We start from the raw sequence: 20,146 nt of genomic DNA, 5'->3' as shown, positions 1-20,146 counted from the left end.
AGGGGGCGGTGCGGGACCCAGGGGGCGGAGCCCGCGGGCGGTGCGGGACCCAGGGGGCGGTGCGGGACCCAGGGGGCGGAGCCCGTGGGCGGTGCGGGACCAGGGGGCGGTGCGGGACCCAGGGGGCGGAGCCCGCAGGCGGTGCGGGACCCAGGGGGCGGTGCGGGACCCAGGGGGCGGAGCCCGTGGGCGGTGCGGGACCAGGGGGCGGTGCGGGGTGGCGGCGCGGTGCTGGCGGCCATGGCGCAGGCGGTGGCGGAGCCCGGGTGGGCCCCGTTGGTGGCGGCCGCCCGGCGGGAGCACGGGGCGGCGCTCGGGGCGCGGGCGGTGCTGGCGGCCTGGGCCCCCGGCCGGGTCAACCTCATCGGCGAGCACACCGACTACAACGGCGGCTTCGTGCTGCCCATGGTAAGGCCGCGCTCCGCCGCCCCGGCCCCGCCAGCCCTCCTGTCACCCTTCCGGGTCCCTCCGGCAGCCTCCCGGGGGTCCCCGGCTGCCGTTTCCCCCCTCCCCGCCCCACTATGACCCCCCAGGGATCCCCCGCCCAGGACCCTGCGGGATCCCCGAACCGGAGCTCGGAGCGGGACCCGCAGCATCGCGGGCAGCATCCCGCACTCCGGCTCCTAACGCACCGCAGAGGGGATGCGGTTCCCCCTCCCCGACCGCCTTTCTGAGGGGCTGAAACCTCTTTTCTGCAACCCCGTCAAACAAATTCCCTCTCCTGGAGGGCGATGGTTTGGTGGCAGAGATGGTTGGAAGCAGCTGGGGCTTCCTGCCCTCCTCCGGCTTGGCAGGGAAGCCCCTGCTCAGTCCTAAATCAAACCTACAGCTAATTATTTTGGGGGCAAGGAAAGTGGGAGCAGGCCAGCCGAATTCCCTTGAAGTTATGAAAACTTCCTGAAGCCTCTCATGTCCTTTTTGAGGGTTTCCACTCCCCCAGAGCCCAGCAGCAGCACCCCGGTGCTAAGCTGAGGGGGTCGGTCACAGCGTTTCAGTGCTAAGACTGACCCTGTGTGACATTAAATAGCCAGAAATAAATTAAATACCCTGAAATAAATTAAATAGCCTGTGATGAGCTGGAGTGTGTGCTGGGGGCTGGCAGTTCTGCGCAGAGTTAATGGTAACAGTGTTGGGTGCTGCCAGCTGTGGGTCACAGCTGTCCCCCCACCACCAGTGTGGATGCTCCAAGGGATGCCGCAGGGTCTGAGCGCACCTTCCCCCCCCCCCACCCCTCAGGCCCTGCCGCTGGGGACGGTGCTGGTGGGATCCCCCACGCAGGACGGGACCATCTCCATCCTCACCACCTCGGCGGAGGCAGATGAGCCCCACAGGGTGCAGTTCCCGACCCCACGCTCAGGCAGCCCTCTGAGCCCGGGGCAGCCTCGCTGGGCCAACTACATCAAGGGTGTCATCCAGCACTACCGGGGTAAGGCTCAGGCTGCTGGGTGGGTTAGAGCCCCCCTCACGCGGGGCTAGTGCTCTGTTCCTGGCTTTTGGCGTGCTCCAAGGGCTTTTCCAGTGCCGGTGCAATCCTGCAGCTGCTGCTGGGCCCAGGCTCCAGCAGAGATGCTTTCCACTCCAGAGACCTCCGTGTTAGGGGGTGGGGCATTCGTGGGTCACACTCTGTGTTTTAAAGTGGGATATCAGACAGGGACTCCTCACTGAGTTCCCCACGAGCTGTGGGCTAGGGCAACCCCCAGCTTCACAGGGGCTCACAGCCCCCCTCCTCCCTTCTCTTCCCGCAGGTGGTCCTGTGCCAGGCTTCAGCGCCGTGGTAGCCAGTAACATCCCCCTGGGCGGGGGCCTCTCCAGCTCGGCCGCTCTGGAGGTGGCTACTTACACCTTCCTCCAGCAGCTCTGTCCTGGTAAGGCAGCAGCCGGTCCTGGCCCCAGCACCTCCATTCCCAGGTGGGAGCCAGGATGAGGGGGGTGCCCTTAGGAAGATCCCACAGCCCTTGGGGAAATGCCAATGTGGGATGGGTCACAACCCCCTGCCCTCCCTGTAGCCAGAGCTGGCACCACTGTGGCTGTGGGGCTTCTCTGGCTCATGCAGCCTGACCTGTCCATGCTCTAAAGCACATGGACAAGCCCAGCTTGCGGAGATGGGAGGATGTTCCCTTAGGAGCATCTCCCCACCCTCATGTCCCCAAAAATTGAGAGATCCGAGACATCAGTGTCAAATTGTTGCATCCAGCTGGCTCCAGGGACCCATGCTGGCACTGATGCCATGCACTGGTGCAGAAGCAAGCACCTGCAGCTGATGCCTTAGCAAAACCCCATTCTGTGGGAAAGCCACCCTTTACCTTTTCATTTGTTCCCCCTGCTCCAGAGCAAGGGGCAAAGGTCCCAGAGCTGCTAACCTGCATCCTTCTGCTCTGGCACAGATGATGGTGATTTGGTAGCCAAGGCACTGGCATGCCAGAAAGCGGAACACACGTTCGCTGGCATGCCCTGCGGGATCATGGACCAGTTCATATCTGTGATGGGCAAGGAAGGCCACGCGCTGCTCATTGACTGCAGGTCAGGGCCGGGAGCTGAGGTCACTGTGCTGTGCCCACCTCGGCCGGGTGGGGACGAGCTGGTTCTGTGGCTACAAAATAAATGCAGGAGTGCAGAGAGGGGTTAACCCCTGAACACAGCCCAGGATCTCATCACAGGGCTGGGGCTCCCTGCATTTTAATTCCCTTGTCTTGTTTCTTCCTCCTGCATCCTTTCTGCTGCTTGCCTGGGCTGTCCTTCCTGCGAAGTCATTAGGGTCTATTATGGGACTAATAATTGGGAGCGAGTTAAATGCTCTAGCAAAATCCTAAACCACTTGGACTTTGCCTCTGCTGAGGCAGGAGCTGCCTGCCACATGGCCTCACCTGGATGGCCAAGGGCTGGAGCGGGCAGAGGGGACGGGCACGTGGCCTGTGCTGAGCTCTCCCTGCAGGTCCCTGGAGACCACCCTTGTGCCACTGACCGATGCCAGCCTGGCCGTCCTCATCACCAACTCCAACGTGCGGCACACGCTGACGGGCAGTGAGTACCCCACGCGCCGGCGGCAGTGCGAGGAGGCAGCAGTGGCGCTCGGCAAAGCCAGCCTTCGAGATGCTACCATGGCCGAGCTGGAAGGTGGGGACAGTCCCTTTCTGGGTTCTGGCTGTGCCTCAGGGAAGTGGGAGCTCGGTGCCCCATGGCACGGGCTGAGACTGTGGGGCAGCACCCATGACAGGTGGGGGGTGCACATACCGGGGCGGGAGCATGCTGCAAGCAGAGAAGCTCTGGCACAGGATGGTTGCAGGATGAGGCCGCGCTCAGCCCCAGCAGCATCCTGCAGACCTGAGCGGCTTTGCTGCAGTGGCATGCATGTTTCTGCAGCGGCCAGGAGCCGGCTGGGCGAGGAGGTGTACCGGCGGGCCAGGCATGTCATTGGCGAGATAGCACGGACGGTCCAGGCAGCACAAGCGCTGCAGGACAGGGACTACAGGATGTTTGGGAGACTGATGGTGGAGAGTCACAACTCGCTCAGGTGAGAATTTACCAATTTACCTACGTGGGGCAGGGCAAGCTGTGTTGGGGGGGCATCAGCATCAAGTCCTCGTGGGGTTCCCTTGCCTGTGGATGCAGCACTGAGGGCAGCCAGGACCGTGTCCTGCCCAGCATCTCTCGTGGTTCAGCCTCCCAGGGAGTTTTAAGAAAAGCCCTGCAGGCTTCTGTGCCGGGGGGATGAGGCAGCCGGTCACGTATGTTATAGATGTGCTGCTTACAGCAGTGCCCAGCGGGTCCCCAGTGCTCATGGCCTTGCTCACATCTACGTGCACTTACAGACAAAGATCTGGACTAGGATCTGCAGCATCCTGCCTCGCTGCAGTTTGCTACGGCCATGGATGCACCAAGATGCATGTTTCAGCTGTTTGGGGTGCAGGGGCTGTTGCTGGGGTGTGGGACGGGGCTGACCACCGGTCTCCTCTCTCCAGGGACGACTACGAAGTGAGCTGCCCGGAGCTGGACGAGCTGGTAGTGGCAGCCCTGGAGGTCGATGGGGTTTATGGCAGCAGGATGACCGGGGGAGGCTTTGGAGGCTGCACGGTGACGCTGCTGGAGGCTGGGGCTGCAGAGAGAGCCCAACACCACATCCAGGTACGTGGCAGAAAACCGCCAGGAGATTGACTTAAAGATCCCAAGGAAAGACGCAGGGGCATGGCCCGGGGACGCCGCTGAAGGTGCATTCCTGAGGCGCTTGGGGTTGGGGTAGCCCATCCAGTGCTGCGCAGGGGTGACCCCAAGTTTGCTGATGCTGCTCAGGGTGTTCAGTGTTGGTTCACTGTTGGTTCAGTGTTCAGGGTGCTCAGGGTGTCTTGCAGGCTGTTCAGTGCTGTGCTAGTCGCAGAGTGCTGCCCAGGGACCTTGCTGCATGGAGAAAGTCAGTGAAAAGGTGCCGGCTGAGCTTCAGGAAGGCTAAATCCGTCTAGGGGAAAGTAATCCAAGCTGAGCTTAGGCAATGCTGAGCTTAACGCTGGTAGTTATGGCCCAGGAAGGATCTCAGTGCCGTCATCGATGTTCTCTAAAGCAGGAGCTCAGCGTGCACTGGTGGCTGAAAACGCCAGCAAAATGGGGGTGTCAGGAAAGGGGGGCTGTGAACTAGACAGAGCCTCATTTTGCTGCTATAGGAGATCGTGGTGCGCCCTGTGAATAGTAGGGGGGATAAAGAAGGGGCAGAGGAAGCTGTCTGAAATGAGGAGAGACCGAAGGGGCTGTGCCTCTGCCATCTGATGGGAAGCTGGGAGAGAGGGAACATGACCAGGAGTTACAGAACAGTGAGGGGGTTACATAGGGTGAGGGTGGAACTGGCCCTCAAATCCTCTGAAATAAGGACCGGCAACCACTCAATGAGAGGAGAAAAAGAGAGTCGAGGAAGCACTGCACAGAACTGGCGGTGAGTTTTCTGCTGTTGCCAGAGGCCATGGAGGTTGGCAGCATCAGCAGGGTCAAAAAGGGCTTGGAAAAATCATGGACAACAGTCCATACGGGGCTGCTGAAGGGTCAGCTTGGGGATGTGTTGATAGATTCCCTGCCTCATGCTGTGGATGGACCAAGGAACCCCAGGCAGTGGCCAGCGCAGCATGCTGTCCCCAAAAAGCATCTCACACGGCCACTGTTGGAGCGGTGGCTGGACCAGACACACAGCTGGGATGACTGGCAGGGCCTTTGTCCCCCCAGCTCTGGCATCCCCAGGCCTGTGGTGTGGTACAGCCCCAGAGCACCAGCACTCACTCTTTCTCTTGTCTCCTAGGAGAGATTCAGCGGTACAGCCACCTTCTACCTCACCAAACCCTCCGGAGGGGCAAAGGTGCTGCCCCTGTAGAGGTGCAACCACCTTGCCTAGGCTGGGATCGCCTCCCCCTGAGAGGCAGCCACTTGCCTCGATTTGCAAGGGAATCGTTTGCCTGTTTGCATGATTTGCCTAATAAATGCAAAACATTTGCACAGCTGTTCTGCGCCTGCCTGAGCCAAGCTCTGACACCAGAGTCACTGGAGACCTTTCCTCACAGGAGACTGGTTTAACTCCAGTTTGTCATGGGGTCCAGTAGTGCCTCTGAAGCTGCAGTGGCGGGAGAGGATGGTGGTGGAGGAGGCACGTACTGACATTTGGTAGAAGCCCCTGCTTGGGTACCTGCATCTAGCACGTGTCCTTCACCTGCTGCTGCAGATAGAAGGTAGTGGGGTGTGTGTGATATTTTTTTTAATTACAGTATTTTTTGAAAGAAAAGGGAAGAGACAGACTGTAGAGAACACATTTATTGAGTGCAATAGGAAGCCATCTGATCAAAGGGCGGGCTGTTGGATCCACCTCGGAAAGGCTGAACCACCACCAGCCCTCATGACCAGATGAAAATTAAAAAGTGACGCTGTTCTAGTACGAGGCGTTGGTTAGGTGCAGAGCTGCCTTGCGCATGGGGATGGTGTGATGCGCTGGAGAGCAGCAGCTGAGGGGCTGTGCTCTTCTCTTGGGTAACAGGATACTCTTTGGCTAAAATGCTCAGAAATGGGGCTCCCTTTTTAAGCATTTTCGGCATTTTACCCTGGATCACAAAGCAGAAGGGAAGTGTCACAGAGTCCTTGTGCAGGAGGACGCACATCAGCCAAAGAAGATGCCCCAGCCACGAAGGTGAGATGGGAGCTGGGAGGCAGACAGGCTAATGCCACTGATAGTTGCTCTGGGAAAATAAGTGCTTCTTCAAGGCACAGTAAAACCACAGGGTTGGTGAAGTGCCTGTTGACCCAAGTCCAAAACTGACCCAGCTTCAGCTGCAGTCCTGGAGACTGCTGGGGACTTTACTTACCCACGTGCATCTTTGGCTCAACCATGTACAACCCCTCCCACCCAAATGAACATCCTGGAGAGGAGAGGGAGCTCTCGGTGGTGTCAGTGCTGGAAAGTCATCTTCTGAGTTAAAAAGAAAAAGAAGAAAAGCAATGAAAAAAAAGAACGAAAGCACTGAGGTCCAGTGTCAGCTCAAATCAGGCAGGGATGCTGCCAGGGAGACCAGGCAGCTGCTGTTTTGGTTGGAAGCTCTAATTCAGAGCAGCGGCAGCTGCTGCTTGCGGCAGGGTCCTTGCTCTCGGCAGGCTCCTCGCCTGCTCCTGTGCGGCTGAAGCACGCCAGGGAAGCATGCTGTTCAATGAGACACAGAGCCCGATTGTTCCCGTTGGCACAGGGCAGTGAGACGCCAGGCATCGTGCCCAGAGCCAGGAAAGTCCAGCAAGGTCTCAGCTCAGCCCTGCGCCCCGCACCGTGCAGGGGCAGCTGAAGCCAAGGGCTGAGGGCAGCACAGCCTTGCCCGGGATGGTGAGGGCACCCGCTGTTCCCAGGCTTGCTCTTCCCCTGCATTTAATGAGGGGTCGCAGGTCTCTTCATGGACGTTGCTGTTGGGCAAAAGGGCTTTTGAAAGATAACCAACATCTCCTGCTCCAAAATCTCACACTGTCCTCACCAGCCACGTAAGGAACGCCAGGTGCTGTTCCCAACTGCAGGCATGGGAGCTGCCTGGGCCATCCCCATCCCTCGCCTCCAGGCAGCTCCCAGCCCTTCTGCAGACACGTGCTGTGGCTGGAGCACACCTAGCTCACAGATGCTCTGCAGCCTTTTGCTGGAGTCTCTGCTGCTGGAGGATATAAAGCCCAAGGCAGAGCCCACCAGGTCATCAACAGGCTTTCCACAGGGTTTAGTGGCCTTTGGATCAAGCCCTGAACTAATTTCTTCCAGTTATTCATGTTTCTCAGCAGCTCCAGTCCCAGTGTAGCCTCCACATTCAGCATAGATCTCATCTACCTCCATTTTTTTTATAAAACAATAAAATACATTTATATATATTTATATATATACTATGAAAACTGTACAATGTTGTATGAAAAAAAAATGCAGCAGAGGCCATCATCAGTAACGCTATACAAACGAAAGGCTATACTTTGCTATCGTGGTACCCAATGTTAGCAGCGAAGGACAGACACAAATAGGTGCAGTAAGAAAGCATAGGTTACCCCAAACCCCTACCTTGCAGCTCTCATGAAAAACCCAAACAGAACAAAATAACCATCTCCAGTGGACAGGCAAGTTGCCAGAGAGCCTGGAGCAAAGACGGAAAGAGTGACCTTCTATAAATCAGGGTGTTGCCAGCTGGGATCCTCTCAAAACTGAGGACCTGAGAATAAATCTTTCTGTTCCATTTATCTGGGGAGGCTGGAGCCATCGAGACACCCGAATTTTGGCAGGTGTATTGGGATGGATGGGCATTGAAGAATGGTATTGGGGTGAGCGGTGGTTGTTCGTGGAAGGCATCCCTGTGGACTGTGCAGAACTGAGTCTCTGCAGAGCAGGACAGGGTGGAGAAACCCTGAAGGATGATGAAGCCCACACATCTGATGACCCAACCATGCCAGAGCTTTGAGCTCACTGGACTCCAAAGGAGAGGTCCAGAGCTTGTAGTGCCGTGGAGGGTCCTTGCCTACAGGAGGAGCTGCCCAGGCACTGCAGCAGGGTCTGGATGAAGCACCCTTGTATTGTTCTACAAAGTCCTGCCACCTGAACACAAATGTCCCTCTGGCGGGCAGCCTGCCCTGGCTCAGGCCTCGTAGAACTGCCTCTCCATCTGTTTGGTGAGGGTCCCACTGGACATCACGGTCCGGCTCACAAACTCTTTGGTGATCTGTTTGGTGAGGGTGCTGCTGGCGCTCTCTACTCGCTGGGTCGTCATGAGCATGCCATCTGCAACGAGATGCTCAGTGGTCAGGATCACAGGGTCACAGGGAGTAAGATCTGCTCTACCTGATGGTTCCTGGCAGAGCTTTCGCCTTAAATACCACTTTCACTGATGGAAAACCTCTCCAGGTCAAGTGATTCAGTACTTTGCTATGTCAGTCAGTCGGATGGATCTCCTAACAGCTCCCAGACTCTTCCCTGTTGCAGCATGAACCCGTGAGTCCATGAACTGAAGTGGAACAACATGAGACAACCACACTGATTTAATTTAAGATGGTCGTCACACTTCTCTGTTTTTTCCTGCTCTAAAGAGAGCTAACCTTGGAAGAAGAGCTATGATTTGGCCCCAAGTGATAGTCCTGGGGAACTCTGAAGACTCAGCATTCCCTCTGTGACTGGGCAGCACAAGGGGCAACAACTGCAGCTGCCTCTGGGGCAGAGCAGGGACATGGTGTAGGAAAGGGTCTGGTCCTCTTCATCAATCTCACCTGACGGAGCCTCCCTCCCTGCATTTGATGCTTGAGGTAAAAGCATCCTCAGACCTTTGCACAAGCAGAGTTATCCTTTGCTTTTTAAGGGTTTCAAAGCACACAGCGAGTCCCTACCTGTGAAGTGGGGATCCAGAGAGGAATGGCTGATGCTGGTTTTGGTGGTGTATTCGGTGGGGAAGTTGTACACTTCTTCTCTCATGTACTGCTGTCCTCCAAACTGAGAGAAAGTGCCTGGGGAGAAGGGAAAGGGACAAGTCAGCCAGGAAACAATGAGGAGCTTCCAAGCCCTCAGCCTTGCACAGTGAGCATCAATAGTCAGATCAGGAGGTTCCTCTTTCGGACATCAGAGCCAGGTTTAAGAGAAACTGGGAGGACTGGGAAGGTCTTACACCTGTGCAGCGTAAGAAGCTGCCTCCAGGTATGTGTACAACCAGGCATAAGAAAAAAGTTTCATAATAAATTAAACATTGGCAGGTTTTCATGATCCTTCCTCATTCAGTACATCAGGATTGGGACAGTGCTCACTAGGCACAGCATTGTCTTCATGGAAGACGATGTCTCCATGTCTTTCATGGAAAATGGGTCCCCACCAGAGCTGGAAAGGGACTCCAGGAGCTGTGTTCCCTGCTCTGAGAGGTTTCTTATCTTTGCACCTCCACAAAAACATGATACTGTACCTCCATCCTGAGATTCAATGGTGATGATGCCTTCTCTCTCTGGCCCAAAGCCTTGGGTGGTCTTGGCTTGCACTTTGAACTTGTATGGGACATTCTCACTCAGGTGGGGCACAGTCAGGGTAGTTTCTGGATTGTCTCCTTCGACATAGATATTCCTGGGCTCCCCTAATCCACACAGACATACCAGCGGTGAAGACAGACAGGAGCAGCGGTCCCTCCAAACACACTCCCCCCAACTCTGGCTGCTGTCTTGGCTTTCTCTAAGCTTTATGCCACTCACAGACTGTATGATTGCACCTAGTTCTACTAAGGGTTAAAATAACGCTATTATAGTACAGTGGTGACCCTCAACAAACAACCTCCACTGGGGCTGGGCTGTAATAAGCTACAGGTCCTTCCTCTTCCCATCACGTTTGTTACACCAGACCACGCAATGACACAAAGCGTCAGGGTCCAGCAGCTCCCAGGCCTGGAATCAGCCTCATGTCCCCACTTTGTCTGCACTGATGTAAGCAGACAACTTTGTTGCTGGTCCCAGCAAAAATGCAGCAAGTCGCTGCCTTTGCTGGAGGCATCGAATCATAAAATGGTTTGGGTTGGAAGCGACCTTAAAGATCACCTAGTTTCAATTACCCTGCCCTGGGCAGGGACACCTTCCACTAGCCCAGGGTGCTCAAAGCCCCATCCAGCCTTGCATACTTCCAGGGCTGGGGCATTTTGTGCTCTACACAGGGAACCAAGCTTCTATAGCCTGACACCGTACCTCCTCCATGCAGCATCTCACAGGTGACCATGTAGCCCAAGATGGACCCATTGGGCTTGCGGGGTCTCTCCCAGCTGAGCTGCAGGGAGTCAGGGCTGAGGGCAGTGAAAACGAGCGGTCCAGGAGCACTGGGTGTGCTCAGCGTGAAGGGTGAACCTGCAGGGGCACGAGAGAGGTCAGCACCAGGAGGTGGCAAGGAAGAGCCTGGGAGGGATCTGCACACAGCGTTAGGAAAGGTCTCAGCTCTCTAGGCAGCTAGTGGAAGGTGAGTGCCTGGGGAAGAAGGTCCTATTTCTAAAACAAAGGAAGGAAAGGAGAGCTCAGGAAGTGGTAAAGGGAGAAGCAGCAGCAGCAGCAGTGACATCAATGCCACCCTTTTCTCATCATCCATCCACCTCACCTGGTACGGGGCTGAGCGGGCTCTGCGGGTCCACCTGGGACTCTATGGTGATGACTCCTTCCCTCTCGGGACCCCAGCCTTCCTCACTCTGCGCCTTCACCTTGAAGATGTAAGAGTGGTTGGGCAGCAGGTCCTCTACCACCACCGAGTTCTGGCTGGGGTTGGGGATGGTGAGTCGGTGCACCTCTCCTGGGACGCACAGGGAAGGGGGACATCAGCACCACGTTGCAGGCACAAAGACAGAGCTATGGCTTTCACCTAAACCCTATCTCCAATGAACTGCCTGGAAAAGACATTCAGGGCCCCTCCCCAGCCTTCATCACACCATGCCACCACCAACTGGTAGTGCAACATGAGATGTGGTTCCAAAAAAGGCTTGGGGCAAACAGCTTCTTGAAAACTCAAGGATTTTCAGCCAGAGAGAATTACATTTTCACTAACACTGCCCCAAGTTTCATGTAAAAATCATTCCTCCAAGTCCAATGTGATGAAAAAACCTTCAGCTAATCTTAGGGGGCTGGTAGAGAATGATTCCAAGAGTTTTTGGAAGAGGGGTGACTCCACAAGCAACCCCAGGAACTGTCCCCTCAGCAGAAATGGGGAATGAGAGCGGTGGGGTAGCCGAGACATTTCCTCAAGGCTACACAAAAAGCTGAGTTGGGATGAGTGCTTGAATCCCAGAATGGCTGAGGTTGGAAGGGACAGAGGTTCCTTCCTCCAGCTTCCTCCAACAGGAGTTGGAGGTCATCTGGTCCAACTCCTCCTGCTCAAGCAGGGTCACCCAGAGCCAGTTGCCCCAGAGAAGATGCAGACCACCAGACTCTCCCCCACCAGAAGTTCCCACCCACCAACCACCTGGTGAGCACCGTGACCAGGACAAGCACTGGTGAGCCTGTTCACTGACCTCCGTTGAGGAGCTGGTACTGCACGCTGTAGCCCTGCACCTCCTTCTCGCAGTGCGGCTCCTGCCAGCTCACCTTCAGGGAGGTGGGTCCCAGGGCAGAGAACACCAGGCGTGTGGGGGTGTCAGGGACGCCCAGTGGCAGCCTGGAGTCTGAGGCAAAAAGAGAACATCAAGATAGAGATTTGGGGGCTGCAGCTAAGGGGGCTGGGAGAAAGGAGGGAGACACGCGCAAGCGTGGGATGGTCCCGATGGTCCAGGGAGAACGTGGCAAGATGCCATCTCTGCAAGCTGGCCTGTCACGAGGAGGGACTGGCTGGTTCTGCACACCTACAGTGATGTCCCATAGCCTTTTGGTGCCAGCCTTGGGTGGGACAAGTCAAAGTGGTCTTCATGCCCCTGTGGTAGAAAGACCAGAGCAGGGGCTGGGTGCTGTGTGTGGCCCTCCTCACTCACCCTGGAGCACCCTGGCCAGTCAGCTAGAAGCTCCACAGATGTCTTCAGGTGTAGATCAGTTAAGACTGGCTCTAGTCTATAGCTAAAGCAGCCCAACGCCTCCAGGGATTGTTCAAGGGGACAGGGGTGGCTGGGACCACAGCTGGGTGCTCTGGCTCCTTTCCAGCTCAGCCCATGGGGACACAAGGCTCATGGCGAGCACAGCAGCCTCCCAGGTGACACTCAGGGACTGAAACCCATCATTGACATGGGCTTTGGCCAAGGAGCTTGCAGAGGGACATCTCATACAGAGCACACGTTCTCCCCAAGAGTTCTCCAAAGGCCTGTGGGGTGAGACTTGAGAACAAGAAGCTTGTTAGGAATGAAGAGTACGGCGACAATGAGCTGATCAGCTCGTTAGAGCACGGTGGCAGTGGTGGTGAGTGTTAATCAGCCCAGGTGGGTTGAAACACAGCTGAAGTCACCTGCCAATGGAAAAGGTGGTGTGATGGAAGCACAGGCTGCGTCAGGAGGAAGATCAGTGTGGCACACAGCAAGCCATGGGGAGAGGGTTTGGGGCGAGCAGTGGATGGCAACAGCTCATGGAGGGCCGGTGGCTTGGCTGTTATGGGATGGGTGACTGGGAGGAGACGCTGGACAAAGCTGTACCTATGTACTTGCAAATCCCCGCGGACCCATCAGTCATGATTATAGAGTCCCGAAAGCCAGTGCTGGGGTAGTAACCCTTCACCTTTGCCCTGCTCCTGAAACCCACATCCCGGGGCCGTGGGACTGTCCTCCTAGCATCTTCATGGATGGGAGGGAGGAGTCTCCCCGGGTAATCTACAGAAGTGGTGCAAGAGAAAGAGAAAAAAAACCACCATTGGAGACCTCCGAGCAGGTTCAGCCCCGGTGTTGGCTCCTGCAGAGATGACTTTTTAAGGTTTGGATTTGAAGAGCCTTTTAGCAACCTTCTGTCAGTGCTGGCTGATGTACATGTGTGGAGCTGAAAGGCAACCATGCTGCTAGATAGAGCAAGAAGAGACACATGCTCTTCCCAGAGTGCTTCCCAGTGTGAGGATAAGGACGTAGCTCTCTTTCCCAAGCACTCTGCACTTGAGGGATGGGAACACTTTGCAAACTGGTCTGGGAGCAGGGTGGCCTTAGCAAAGCACCTACACCTCAGCGGTGAGGACACCTCGGCAGTGAGAACATGACCTTCCAGATCTCTGGTTCATAGGCTCCGTTTTCTGTGAACACAGTCCTCACCCCAACAGGACTTGCAGGGCAGGTGTCCCAAGACAGCCATGGGGGTGGAAAGGAAGGACAGGTCCCATCACCACAGTACTCACCGTGCCCCATCAGCATTGTGGAGTAGTCTCTCGTCAGCGAGGAGCTCCCCATCACCCTGTGCTCCTGCTGCATGTGTGAGCTCAGCTGGTGGTAGCCGGTGTTTGTTGTCCTGGTCAGGGTGCTGCTGCTGCTGCCAGGGATGGAGAAGTCCACCCGGCCGTTCAGCAAGTGCTCTGTGGAAGAGGGCACACCATGAGGAACATGGCAATGTGGGCAGGTCTGCTGCTCCAGTTTCCATGGGGAGGAAGCAGAAGGCATCATGGTGCACCCTGCCTTGGCTGCATCCCGGCTTCAGCCACTCTGGAAGGTTGTTCTGGAGCACTACATCTAGAACAAGCCACAACCACCCAACACGATGATGTGGAAACAGGTAAACGGAGACTTTGCCCTACACCCAGCACCAGAGACACCCATGGTGCCCAAGGTAACTCCAGACCTCGGCCTCACTGGGGCACTGCCTTGTGGTTCTCGCCATGTTCTCTCACATCTCTCCTTAAATGCAAGCACAGGTTTATAATTCCAGATTCTAAAAGAAGGCGGAAGAAGGAAAACAGCCCTTTATGGAGGCAGTTTCTCCAGATCTCACTCTGGATCCCATCTCAGCTGGATCTGAAAAGCAAACTCTGCTCCATTGTTCTGGTCCTTGACAAACCCCCATCCCTTCCCAGCAGGCCAGGAGAGATCAGCTACCCACAAGAGAGTAATTTCTGTTTATCAGTCCAGTGGATCTGCCCCAGAAGCTCGGAGCACTTAATTAAGGTGAGGAGCTGCCCTTGGAGGTGGCACTTAGCAGGTATCATCTGAGTTTGCTCCTGCCTTGAAGGTCCAGCCTTTTGTAGAAGCAACTTGCTAGCAGGCTCCCAAGTCCGTGCCGAGATGGGGGTTACCTTGACACTCTTGTGAGCAGACACACCAGGACAAGGTTTTGAAGCAGACTACAGCACGTGAACAGTGCATCACGCCAACACGAGGATGGGCACACAAGGGAAGGAAGGGGACATGTACTGGGGCAGAGCCCAGCCGCCGGTCCCTCGGCTCAGAGCAGGACGAGACAGGACACTCAGTGCCGTAACGAAGCTGTCCTTCACCTGCTTGGGGCCGGGGTGTCCCACTCCTCCTCAGGCTGCCAGTAGCCACGTCGCTGTCCTCCTCGTGGAGGAGACCCTCGGTGTCTGAGGAGAAGCGGCTGCTGCCAGAGAGGCGGGGAATGGTTTCAGGTGGAAGCCTCCAGGTGATGCGGCGAAGATCCAAGTCTTCTCCCAGCAACTGCACATATTTCCACCTGGAGCCTTTTGGGACAATGCAAGCACTGGTGTTGGCATGATCTGCAGGGAACAGAGTGGGCTACCCACCACCTTCGTGCAGCTTGCCAGGGAGGGGAAGGGGCAGGCGCCAGTGGGGACGACACCCGTTCATAGCCCGTCTAACCAAACGTTGGCTGATGAGGTCAGGCGGTGCAACCATCGTGTGACTGGTAGATGGAGGATGGTGGGAGCATGACACGCATGGGGTTCCTCAACCCCAGGGCTGTTTTCCAGCCCTATGTCCATTGCGACAAAAGGCGAGAGTCAAAGTCCCACCACACACCTGTCCCTGCCATGAAGAGTCTGCGACAATTGTCCTCTGCTCAGGAAAGGTTTCCTTACTTCTTGATGTGCATTCAGGATGGTTGAATTCTTGGTGTTCCCATTACCTTGCTCTCTGAAAGGACCAGGGACTCGCTCCTGGATCCCAGGCCCTGGAGAACCCTCCCAGGGAAGACCCTCCAGATCCTATTGACAAGCCTCATCTTTCACTCATGGCCCATCTTCCCCTCGTTGTCCCAGTACAAGACAAGGGAGCCAGTCTCGTTCAGAGAGCGAAGTGATGGAGAAGAGGCGCCAGTGCCTTCCCAGCACTTGGTGAGTTCCCTCCTGTTGGCTTGGCCAAGACCCTGAGCGTTCAAGGGACTCAGAGGTCTGTGCCTCGCCAGTGCTTGTTTGCTGACAGTAACTCTCGTAGTCCAGCCAAATGGCAACAAGAAGGGAAGATGAGCAGAGAAGGCCATGAAAAGCTCCTCTCCCACCCTACGCTGAGATTTGTCTGTGCCTCACGGCTAAGGTAAGGAGGCACTGGTCTTATTTACACTGTGACTAGCCAAGTGTTCCCATGGATGCAGCTACTGTGCTTTGGAAAGGCTGATCTCCACCATCTCCGTGACTTGGATCTCTCCATCTCCATGAGGGGTAAAGGAGCAGTGATGCTCATTGCTGAAAGCTGCTGTTAAGGAAAATGAACGTCACAAATGACCTTTGCAAAACTCAGAGCAACGTACCCGAATCGTCAGAGACACTGGGACGCTTGCTGCCAGCTGGAGAGCGAAGCACGTCTGCGCTGTACATCAGGTAGCTGTCGTAGTCCTCACCCCCCTCTGCATCAATGATGGGGACATCAGGGATGATGGGGACTGAAGGAGAGGTGGAAAGTGCCATTAGACAAGCAGCTCATAACCACACAGGCCTCCCATGCTCAAGCTGGCCCTCAGCATTCACTGGGTGGCCAGTGCAGCAGAGCAGACAGGACATGGAGAAGCAGCTGGGGAGCATTCCCTAGCACTGCTCCTGTCCCCCCTGCTCCCCACTCAGGCAGGGCAGTAACTCACTGGACATCGGCCGCTTGGGCTGCGTAGCAAGGTTGATGGTGGCTTCTCTCTCAGGTCCCCAGCCAGCGCCATTTCTGGCCTTCACCATGTAGCGATAGGGCTGGGACTCCCGCAGGTTTTCTATCAGCACCATGCGTTTCTTTGGGTCTTCAACCAGTACCTTCTTCATGGGGCCAATGGGTACTGCGGATACGGGTACGCCTATCACCCACGAGGTCACAAGACACAGAAGACCCCACAGCACCCCACCCTTGGCCAACAGGCTCGCTGAAGTTTGGTGTCTGGCTCTAGGACAAGGTGCAGCAGCTATCTGGGCTGCTCACAACAGACATCGTCTCGGGGAAATTCCCAAGCTGAATGCTGAAGTCAACCTACAGCAGAGGTCTCCTGTGCCAGGTGTGTCACCAAATAGCATCTTCCTGGCACCCTAGCCCTGGGTCTAGACCTGTGAACTGAGTTTTTAAGATGAGAAACAACACAAAACACTATGGAAGTGAATGGGAACTGAGAGTGCTCTAGGCTTTGCAGGATTAAATCCCGAGTGGTGATTTTTCTGTACTCCTTCCACCAAGGAGTGACTCCTCCAGATCTCAGTTTTCACAAGAAACCTACTTGTAGCCATTCCAGTTCTGCTGCTGCTTGGGGCTGTGGAAAGTGTACTCCAGCCCCTCGGTCTGGCTGGACTGCCCCAGTCAGAAAATGAGCTCTTACCGTTTTCCTCGTTGACAAGTCCGTAACTGACTTCGTAAGCCGTGATCTCCCCGTTGGTTTCTGCAGGCTCAGCCCAGCTCAGCTGTGTCACAGTGGAAGACACGACGTTGAAAGCCAAGCGGCCGGGCTCGCTGGGGACTGGAAGGGCAAGAGCAAGAGGTCCAGATTAGCACAAGGTGGGAGCCAGCACACACAGATGCCCAGAGTTCCATGGGTCATGGCTGGGTCGCAGTGGGAGCCGCTCAGTGCTTGTCCCCAAGACCATCAGAAGCTCAGAGCTGGAGCCCTGACCCCATGCTGAGTGCACAGCCACCAATTTGCTCCCACATGGTGGGAAGCAGAGTAGTTGCTCACCGTCCTCAAGCGTGCGGCAGTGGATGATGTCAGAGTAAGCCCCTTCACCCATGGCATTGTAGGCACAGACTTGCATCTCATAGTCACAGAAGGGGTAGAGGTTACTCAGCTCTGCTGATGGTGCTTTGACATCAATGAGACGGGCTTCTGACTCGGGGTCCCCTTGGGTCCAGTATTTCACCTGGCAAAGCAAAAGCAAGCCATGATTCCTTCAGATCCTTGCTGTAATGGGTGAGGAATTCCCCATCTCTTACTAGATCTGCTCTGGGAAAGCCAGGGCGTTGTGCCGTTCCTCTGAAATGCGAGGCCAGGACAATCTGGGCATTTTGTGGTCAGCGGTGGAAAGGGAGAGGAAATCACCAAGGATCTTTCCTGCAAATCCCACATCCACCCAGCGATAGTTCCCCAGGGATGGAGGGGGCCAGAAGGGGTGAGCTTGCTCCCTCCTTTGGGGATCTTCTTCCCATCCCTTCGGCACAAATGACGGTGTGTGACATGCCTGCAGGATGGGACCCACACCCTCTCCTGGGATCCACTCACCCCTTACCTTGTACCCCAGAGGTTTTCCCGGTGGAGGAAACCAGCTGAAGCGGATTTCCCTGGAGCTGACGGCATGGGCGTTGGGATTAAGCGGTGCACTCAGGCGGCCTTTGGGGGACTGGGAGACCTGGCTCAGGCCAGCCATCGAGGGGACACCATCCACCACCTCTGCAGACATGAGGAAGAAATGTCACATCAGTGCTAGTCCCCCGCATGGAAGGAAAAGAAGGAAGCGTGCCCCTTTCCAGCACTGCCCTGCTACCCTGAGGAGCCTCTCCAAGAATTTCTAAGGGGTAGATTCCCCATGATAGGGGAGGGAAACTGAGGCACTTGGTGATGACATCCCCCAAAGCCACACAGCAAGCCGGCATGAGAGCTGGGTTCAGATCCCCCATCACCAAGTCCTGCTCTTCCTGCTGCTTCTCACAGGCTGCCCAGGTAGGAGGACATGAAGAGACCACCTTCTTGCCTCTGAAAAGTCTTCAGCTCTGTCTGAATGTGTTGAATAATGCTTCAACATCTCGGCCTTGTGCAGCCATGAGAGAAGACAGAGATGGGCAGAGCCTTCAAGTCACCCAGCTGCTTCTACTGAAAACCCACCAGCTCCAGGTGAGAGCTCTCCAGAGCCTCTCCAGCCCCAGTGCCTGCTTCTGAAGTGATTCTGGGTGGTCCGGTGACAAGGGACTTTCCTGAACCCCCAATATTCATGACCAGTACTATGATAAATACACTTAGGTTACTGACCCGCTTGATGACAACCTTTACAATTTTGCTTGTCCAGCCACAGGACCCACCAAGCACAGCTCATGACAAGTCCTCCCTCTCCCCTATAGCTTTTTATAGCTTTTTATTCCAATCCTCAAGGAAAAGGCATGAAGAACCCGGCACTCCTTCCTTTTGCCAGGTAGAGCATCCTTCTTCTTCGCACCCACTGTCTATACCCACCAGTGCCTCTAGGGGGAGGCCCAAATCTACCGGTTGGAGCTGGAGGAACCTCCTCAGTTGCTTTTTGGGTGAGAAGCAGGGCTGGAGCTCTGTACCTCACCTCGGGGTGGGCTGGGCTGGTGCGGGGGTCCCACACTCCCTGCTGCCATTGCCCACCACCTGGCTGCCAGCCCCTACCTGGGTCGGCGATGGTCACCGTGGTCTGGGGGTACCGGCCGATCTTGGCGCCGTGCTTGGGATGGAGGAGGTCGATGGCGAACTGCTTGAGCTGGGAGTGGTGTAGGAGGGTGTCTATCTCAGTCAGCTCCAGCAAGGGGACATGCACCTCCTTTCGGGTCTCCCCAGGCTGGAAGACCAGGTCACCTTCTGTGAAGATGTAGTCCTGCCAGAGAAGGAAAAAACGCCTCATTATAGCCCACAGCACCCATGAGAAGGCTCCCAGAGAGCTTCCCCTCCTCTCCCAGTGAATCCCCACTTGCTTCCCAGTGCCCACAGCTCAGGGGGCAGCTGGTACCCACTGCCTCAGGTACAGGCAGCCTCTCAGGTCCCTGTGGCACGGGGAGCAAAGGATGGAGGGGAATGTCAAGCCTTGGGTCTCCCCTCTCCCAGCCACGTCCCCTTTGAGCCTGGTCAGCTGCTCTTCTGCAGCCCTGGGGCCGGTTCCTTCCCAGCCCTCTGTGCCCGCTCGTTCCTGCCTGCCAAGGCCAGGAGCATCACCCTTACCCTGCCATTCTTGGCGGTGAGATCCCGGGTCCTGTAGGTGACTTGGGATTTCCCATTGTCTATGATCTCCCGGAAGACAGGGATCTTGGCCAGCTTATCAAAGCGGCTGTGGGAATAAGCTGGCTGCAAGAAGGTGATGAGGCTGCTGGCTGGAAGGGGTGGGAAACAAGGAATGTGTAGAGTAAATACATGAAGAATCACATTACAGACATGCAGGTGTCCTCCCTGAACAGAGTTCATATCACCCATGGGCGTGAACTGTGTATGAAATATTACTGCATGGCCTGGAGACTTCACCGCTCCTGACTCATGCTCCCTGCTCGAAACAGCCAGACGGGAAGCAGAGGCAAACTGCTGGGGACATTCACCTGCCCCAAGCACAGCAGAACAGCAAAGGAGGTTTTACTTTACTCCAGTAAGCTATGAAGTGGAGCAGCAGAGGGATAAGGTCAGCCCTGGATCTGCTGTGGAATTGGTAACGTCTAAACTTGTGATGGCCAAATGTTTGGGTCTCTGTCATCAGGAATAACAACGCTCCTTTGGATGCTTTAAAAGATGCTCTAGTTTAGGCCCAGGTGACTTAAGATAGAGGTCACCGAGCAAGTCTCCAGCCTGTGATCAGGGGGAGCTCAGATACGCAGATTGCACCTTCCTTAGAAACCACACGAGTCCATCTGGACATGGGACATTCAAACCCAAATGCCCTTAATCCTGTGCCACGGTCGCAGCCCTGCACCTTGTTCTTTGATGATGGTGATGTTGACAAGCCTGCGTCCAATCTCTGCAATGCCAGTGGGGACATCAATGGCCTCCACCTGCAGCTGCTTCTCATCATCGTCATCCTCCCTGATGAAGAGTGGGACACGGACATCCACCAGCTCCACAGCCTCTTGGAACTCCACCATCCCGTGAGCATCTGGGGGAAGGGGCAAGGGTAAGAAGAGGTGGGAAATGCCTCCCCGTGGCCCAG

General features: G+C 55.9%; 2 protein-coding genes across 5 annotated transcripts in view; one reads left to right on the top strand and one right to left on the bottom strand.

Annotated features, from left to right (window-relative positions):
- The first annotated feature begins 206 nt into the window (after nt 1–206).
- On the top strand, nt 207–5,474 carry GALK1 (galactokinase 1). Its single transcript, XM_037408399.1, has 8 exons — nt 207–408; nt 1,237–1,426; nt 1,746–1,865; nt 2,385–2,520; nt 2,933–3,114; nt 3,361–3,511; nt 3,960–4,122; nt 5,276–5,474. The coding sequence occupies exons 1-8, from the start codon at nt 241–243 to the stop codon at nt 5,345–5,347; spliced, it is 1,182 nt and encodes a 393-aa protein (XP_037264296.1). The 5' UTR covers nt 207–240; the 3' UTR covers nt 5,348–5,474.
- A 302-nt stretch (nt 5,475–5,776) lies between these two features.
- ITGB4 (integrin subunit beta 4) overlaps nt 5,777–20,146 on the bottom strand; it is a 31,243-nt gene continuing 16,873 nt past the window's right edge. For 2 of the 4 annotated variants that reach the window (XM_037408368.1, XM_037408358.1), the window contains 17 exons: nt 19,913–20,092; nt 19,177–19,325; nt 18,631–18,835; nt 17,516–17,676; nt 16,969–17,149; nt 16,615–16,752; nt 15,904–16,086; nt 15,577–15,708; nt 14,351–14,551; nt 13,262–13,435; nt 12,579–12,752; nt 11,478–11,627; nt 10,574–10,762; nt 10,174–10,329; nt 9,411–9,575; nt 8,848–8,964; nt 5,777–8,248 (listed from right to left, as the gene is read on the bottom strand). In XM_037408368.1, coding sequence (XP_037264265.1) covers nt 8,106–8,248; nt 8,848–8,964; nt 9,411–9,575; nt 10,174–10,329; nt 10,574–10,762; nt 11,478–11,627; nt 12,579–12,752; nt 13,262–13,435; nt 14,351–14,551; nt 15,577–15,708; nt 15,904–16,086; nt 16,615–16,752; nt 16,969–17,149; nt 17,516–17,676; nt 18,631–18,835; nt 19,177–19,325; nt 19,913–20,092 — 2,798 coding nt within the window. In that variant the 3' untranslated portion in view covers nt 5,777–8,105. The remainder of the gene's footprint in view (nt 8,249–8,847; nt 8,965–9,410; nt 9,576–10,173; nt 10,330–10,573; nt 10,763–11,477; nt 11,628–12,578; nt 12,753–13,261; nt 13,436–14,350; nt 14,552–15,576; nt 15,709–15,903; nt 16,087–16,614; nt 16,753–16,968; nt 17,150–17,515; nt 17,677–18,630; nt 18,836–19,176; nt 19,326–19,912; nt 20,093–20,146) is intronic. The other 2 variants (XM_037408377.1, XM_037408387.1) reach the window with 2 other exon arrangements.

The sequence above is a fragment of the Falco rusticolus genome, chromosome 1 (genome assembly GCF_015220075.1).
Source record: "Falco rusticolus isolate bFalRus1 chromosome 1, bFalRus1.pri, whole genome shotgun sequence".
NCBI classification, from domain to species: domain Eukaryota; kingdom Metazoa; phylum Chordata; class Aves; order Falconiformes; family Falconidae; genus Falco; species Falco rusticolus.
The sequence above is the reverse complement of the archived record's forward strand: the minus strand, read 5'-3'. Positions and strand labels throughout refer to the sequence as shown.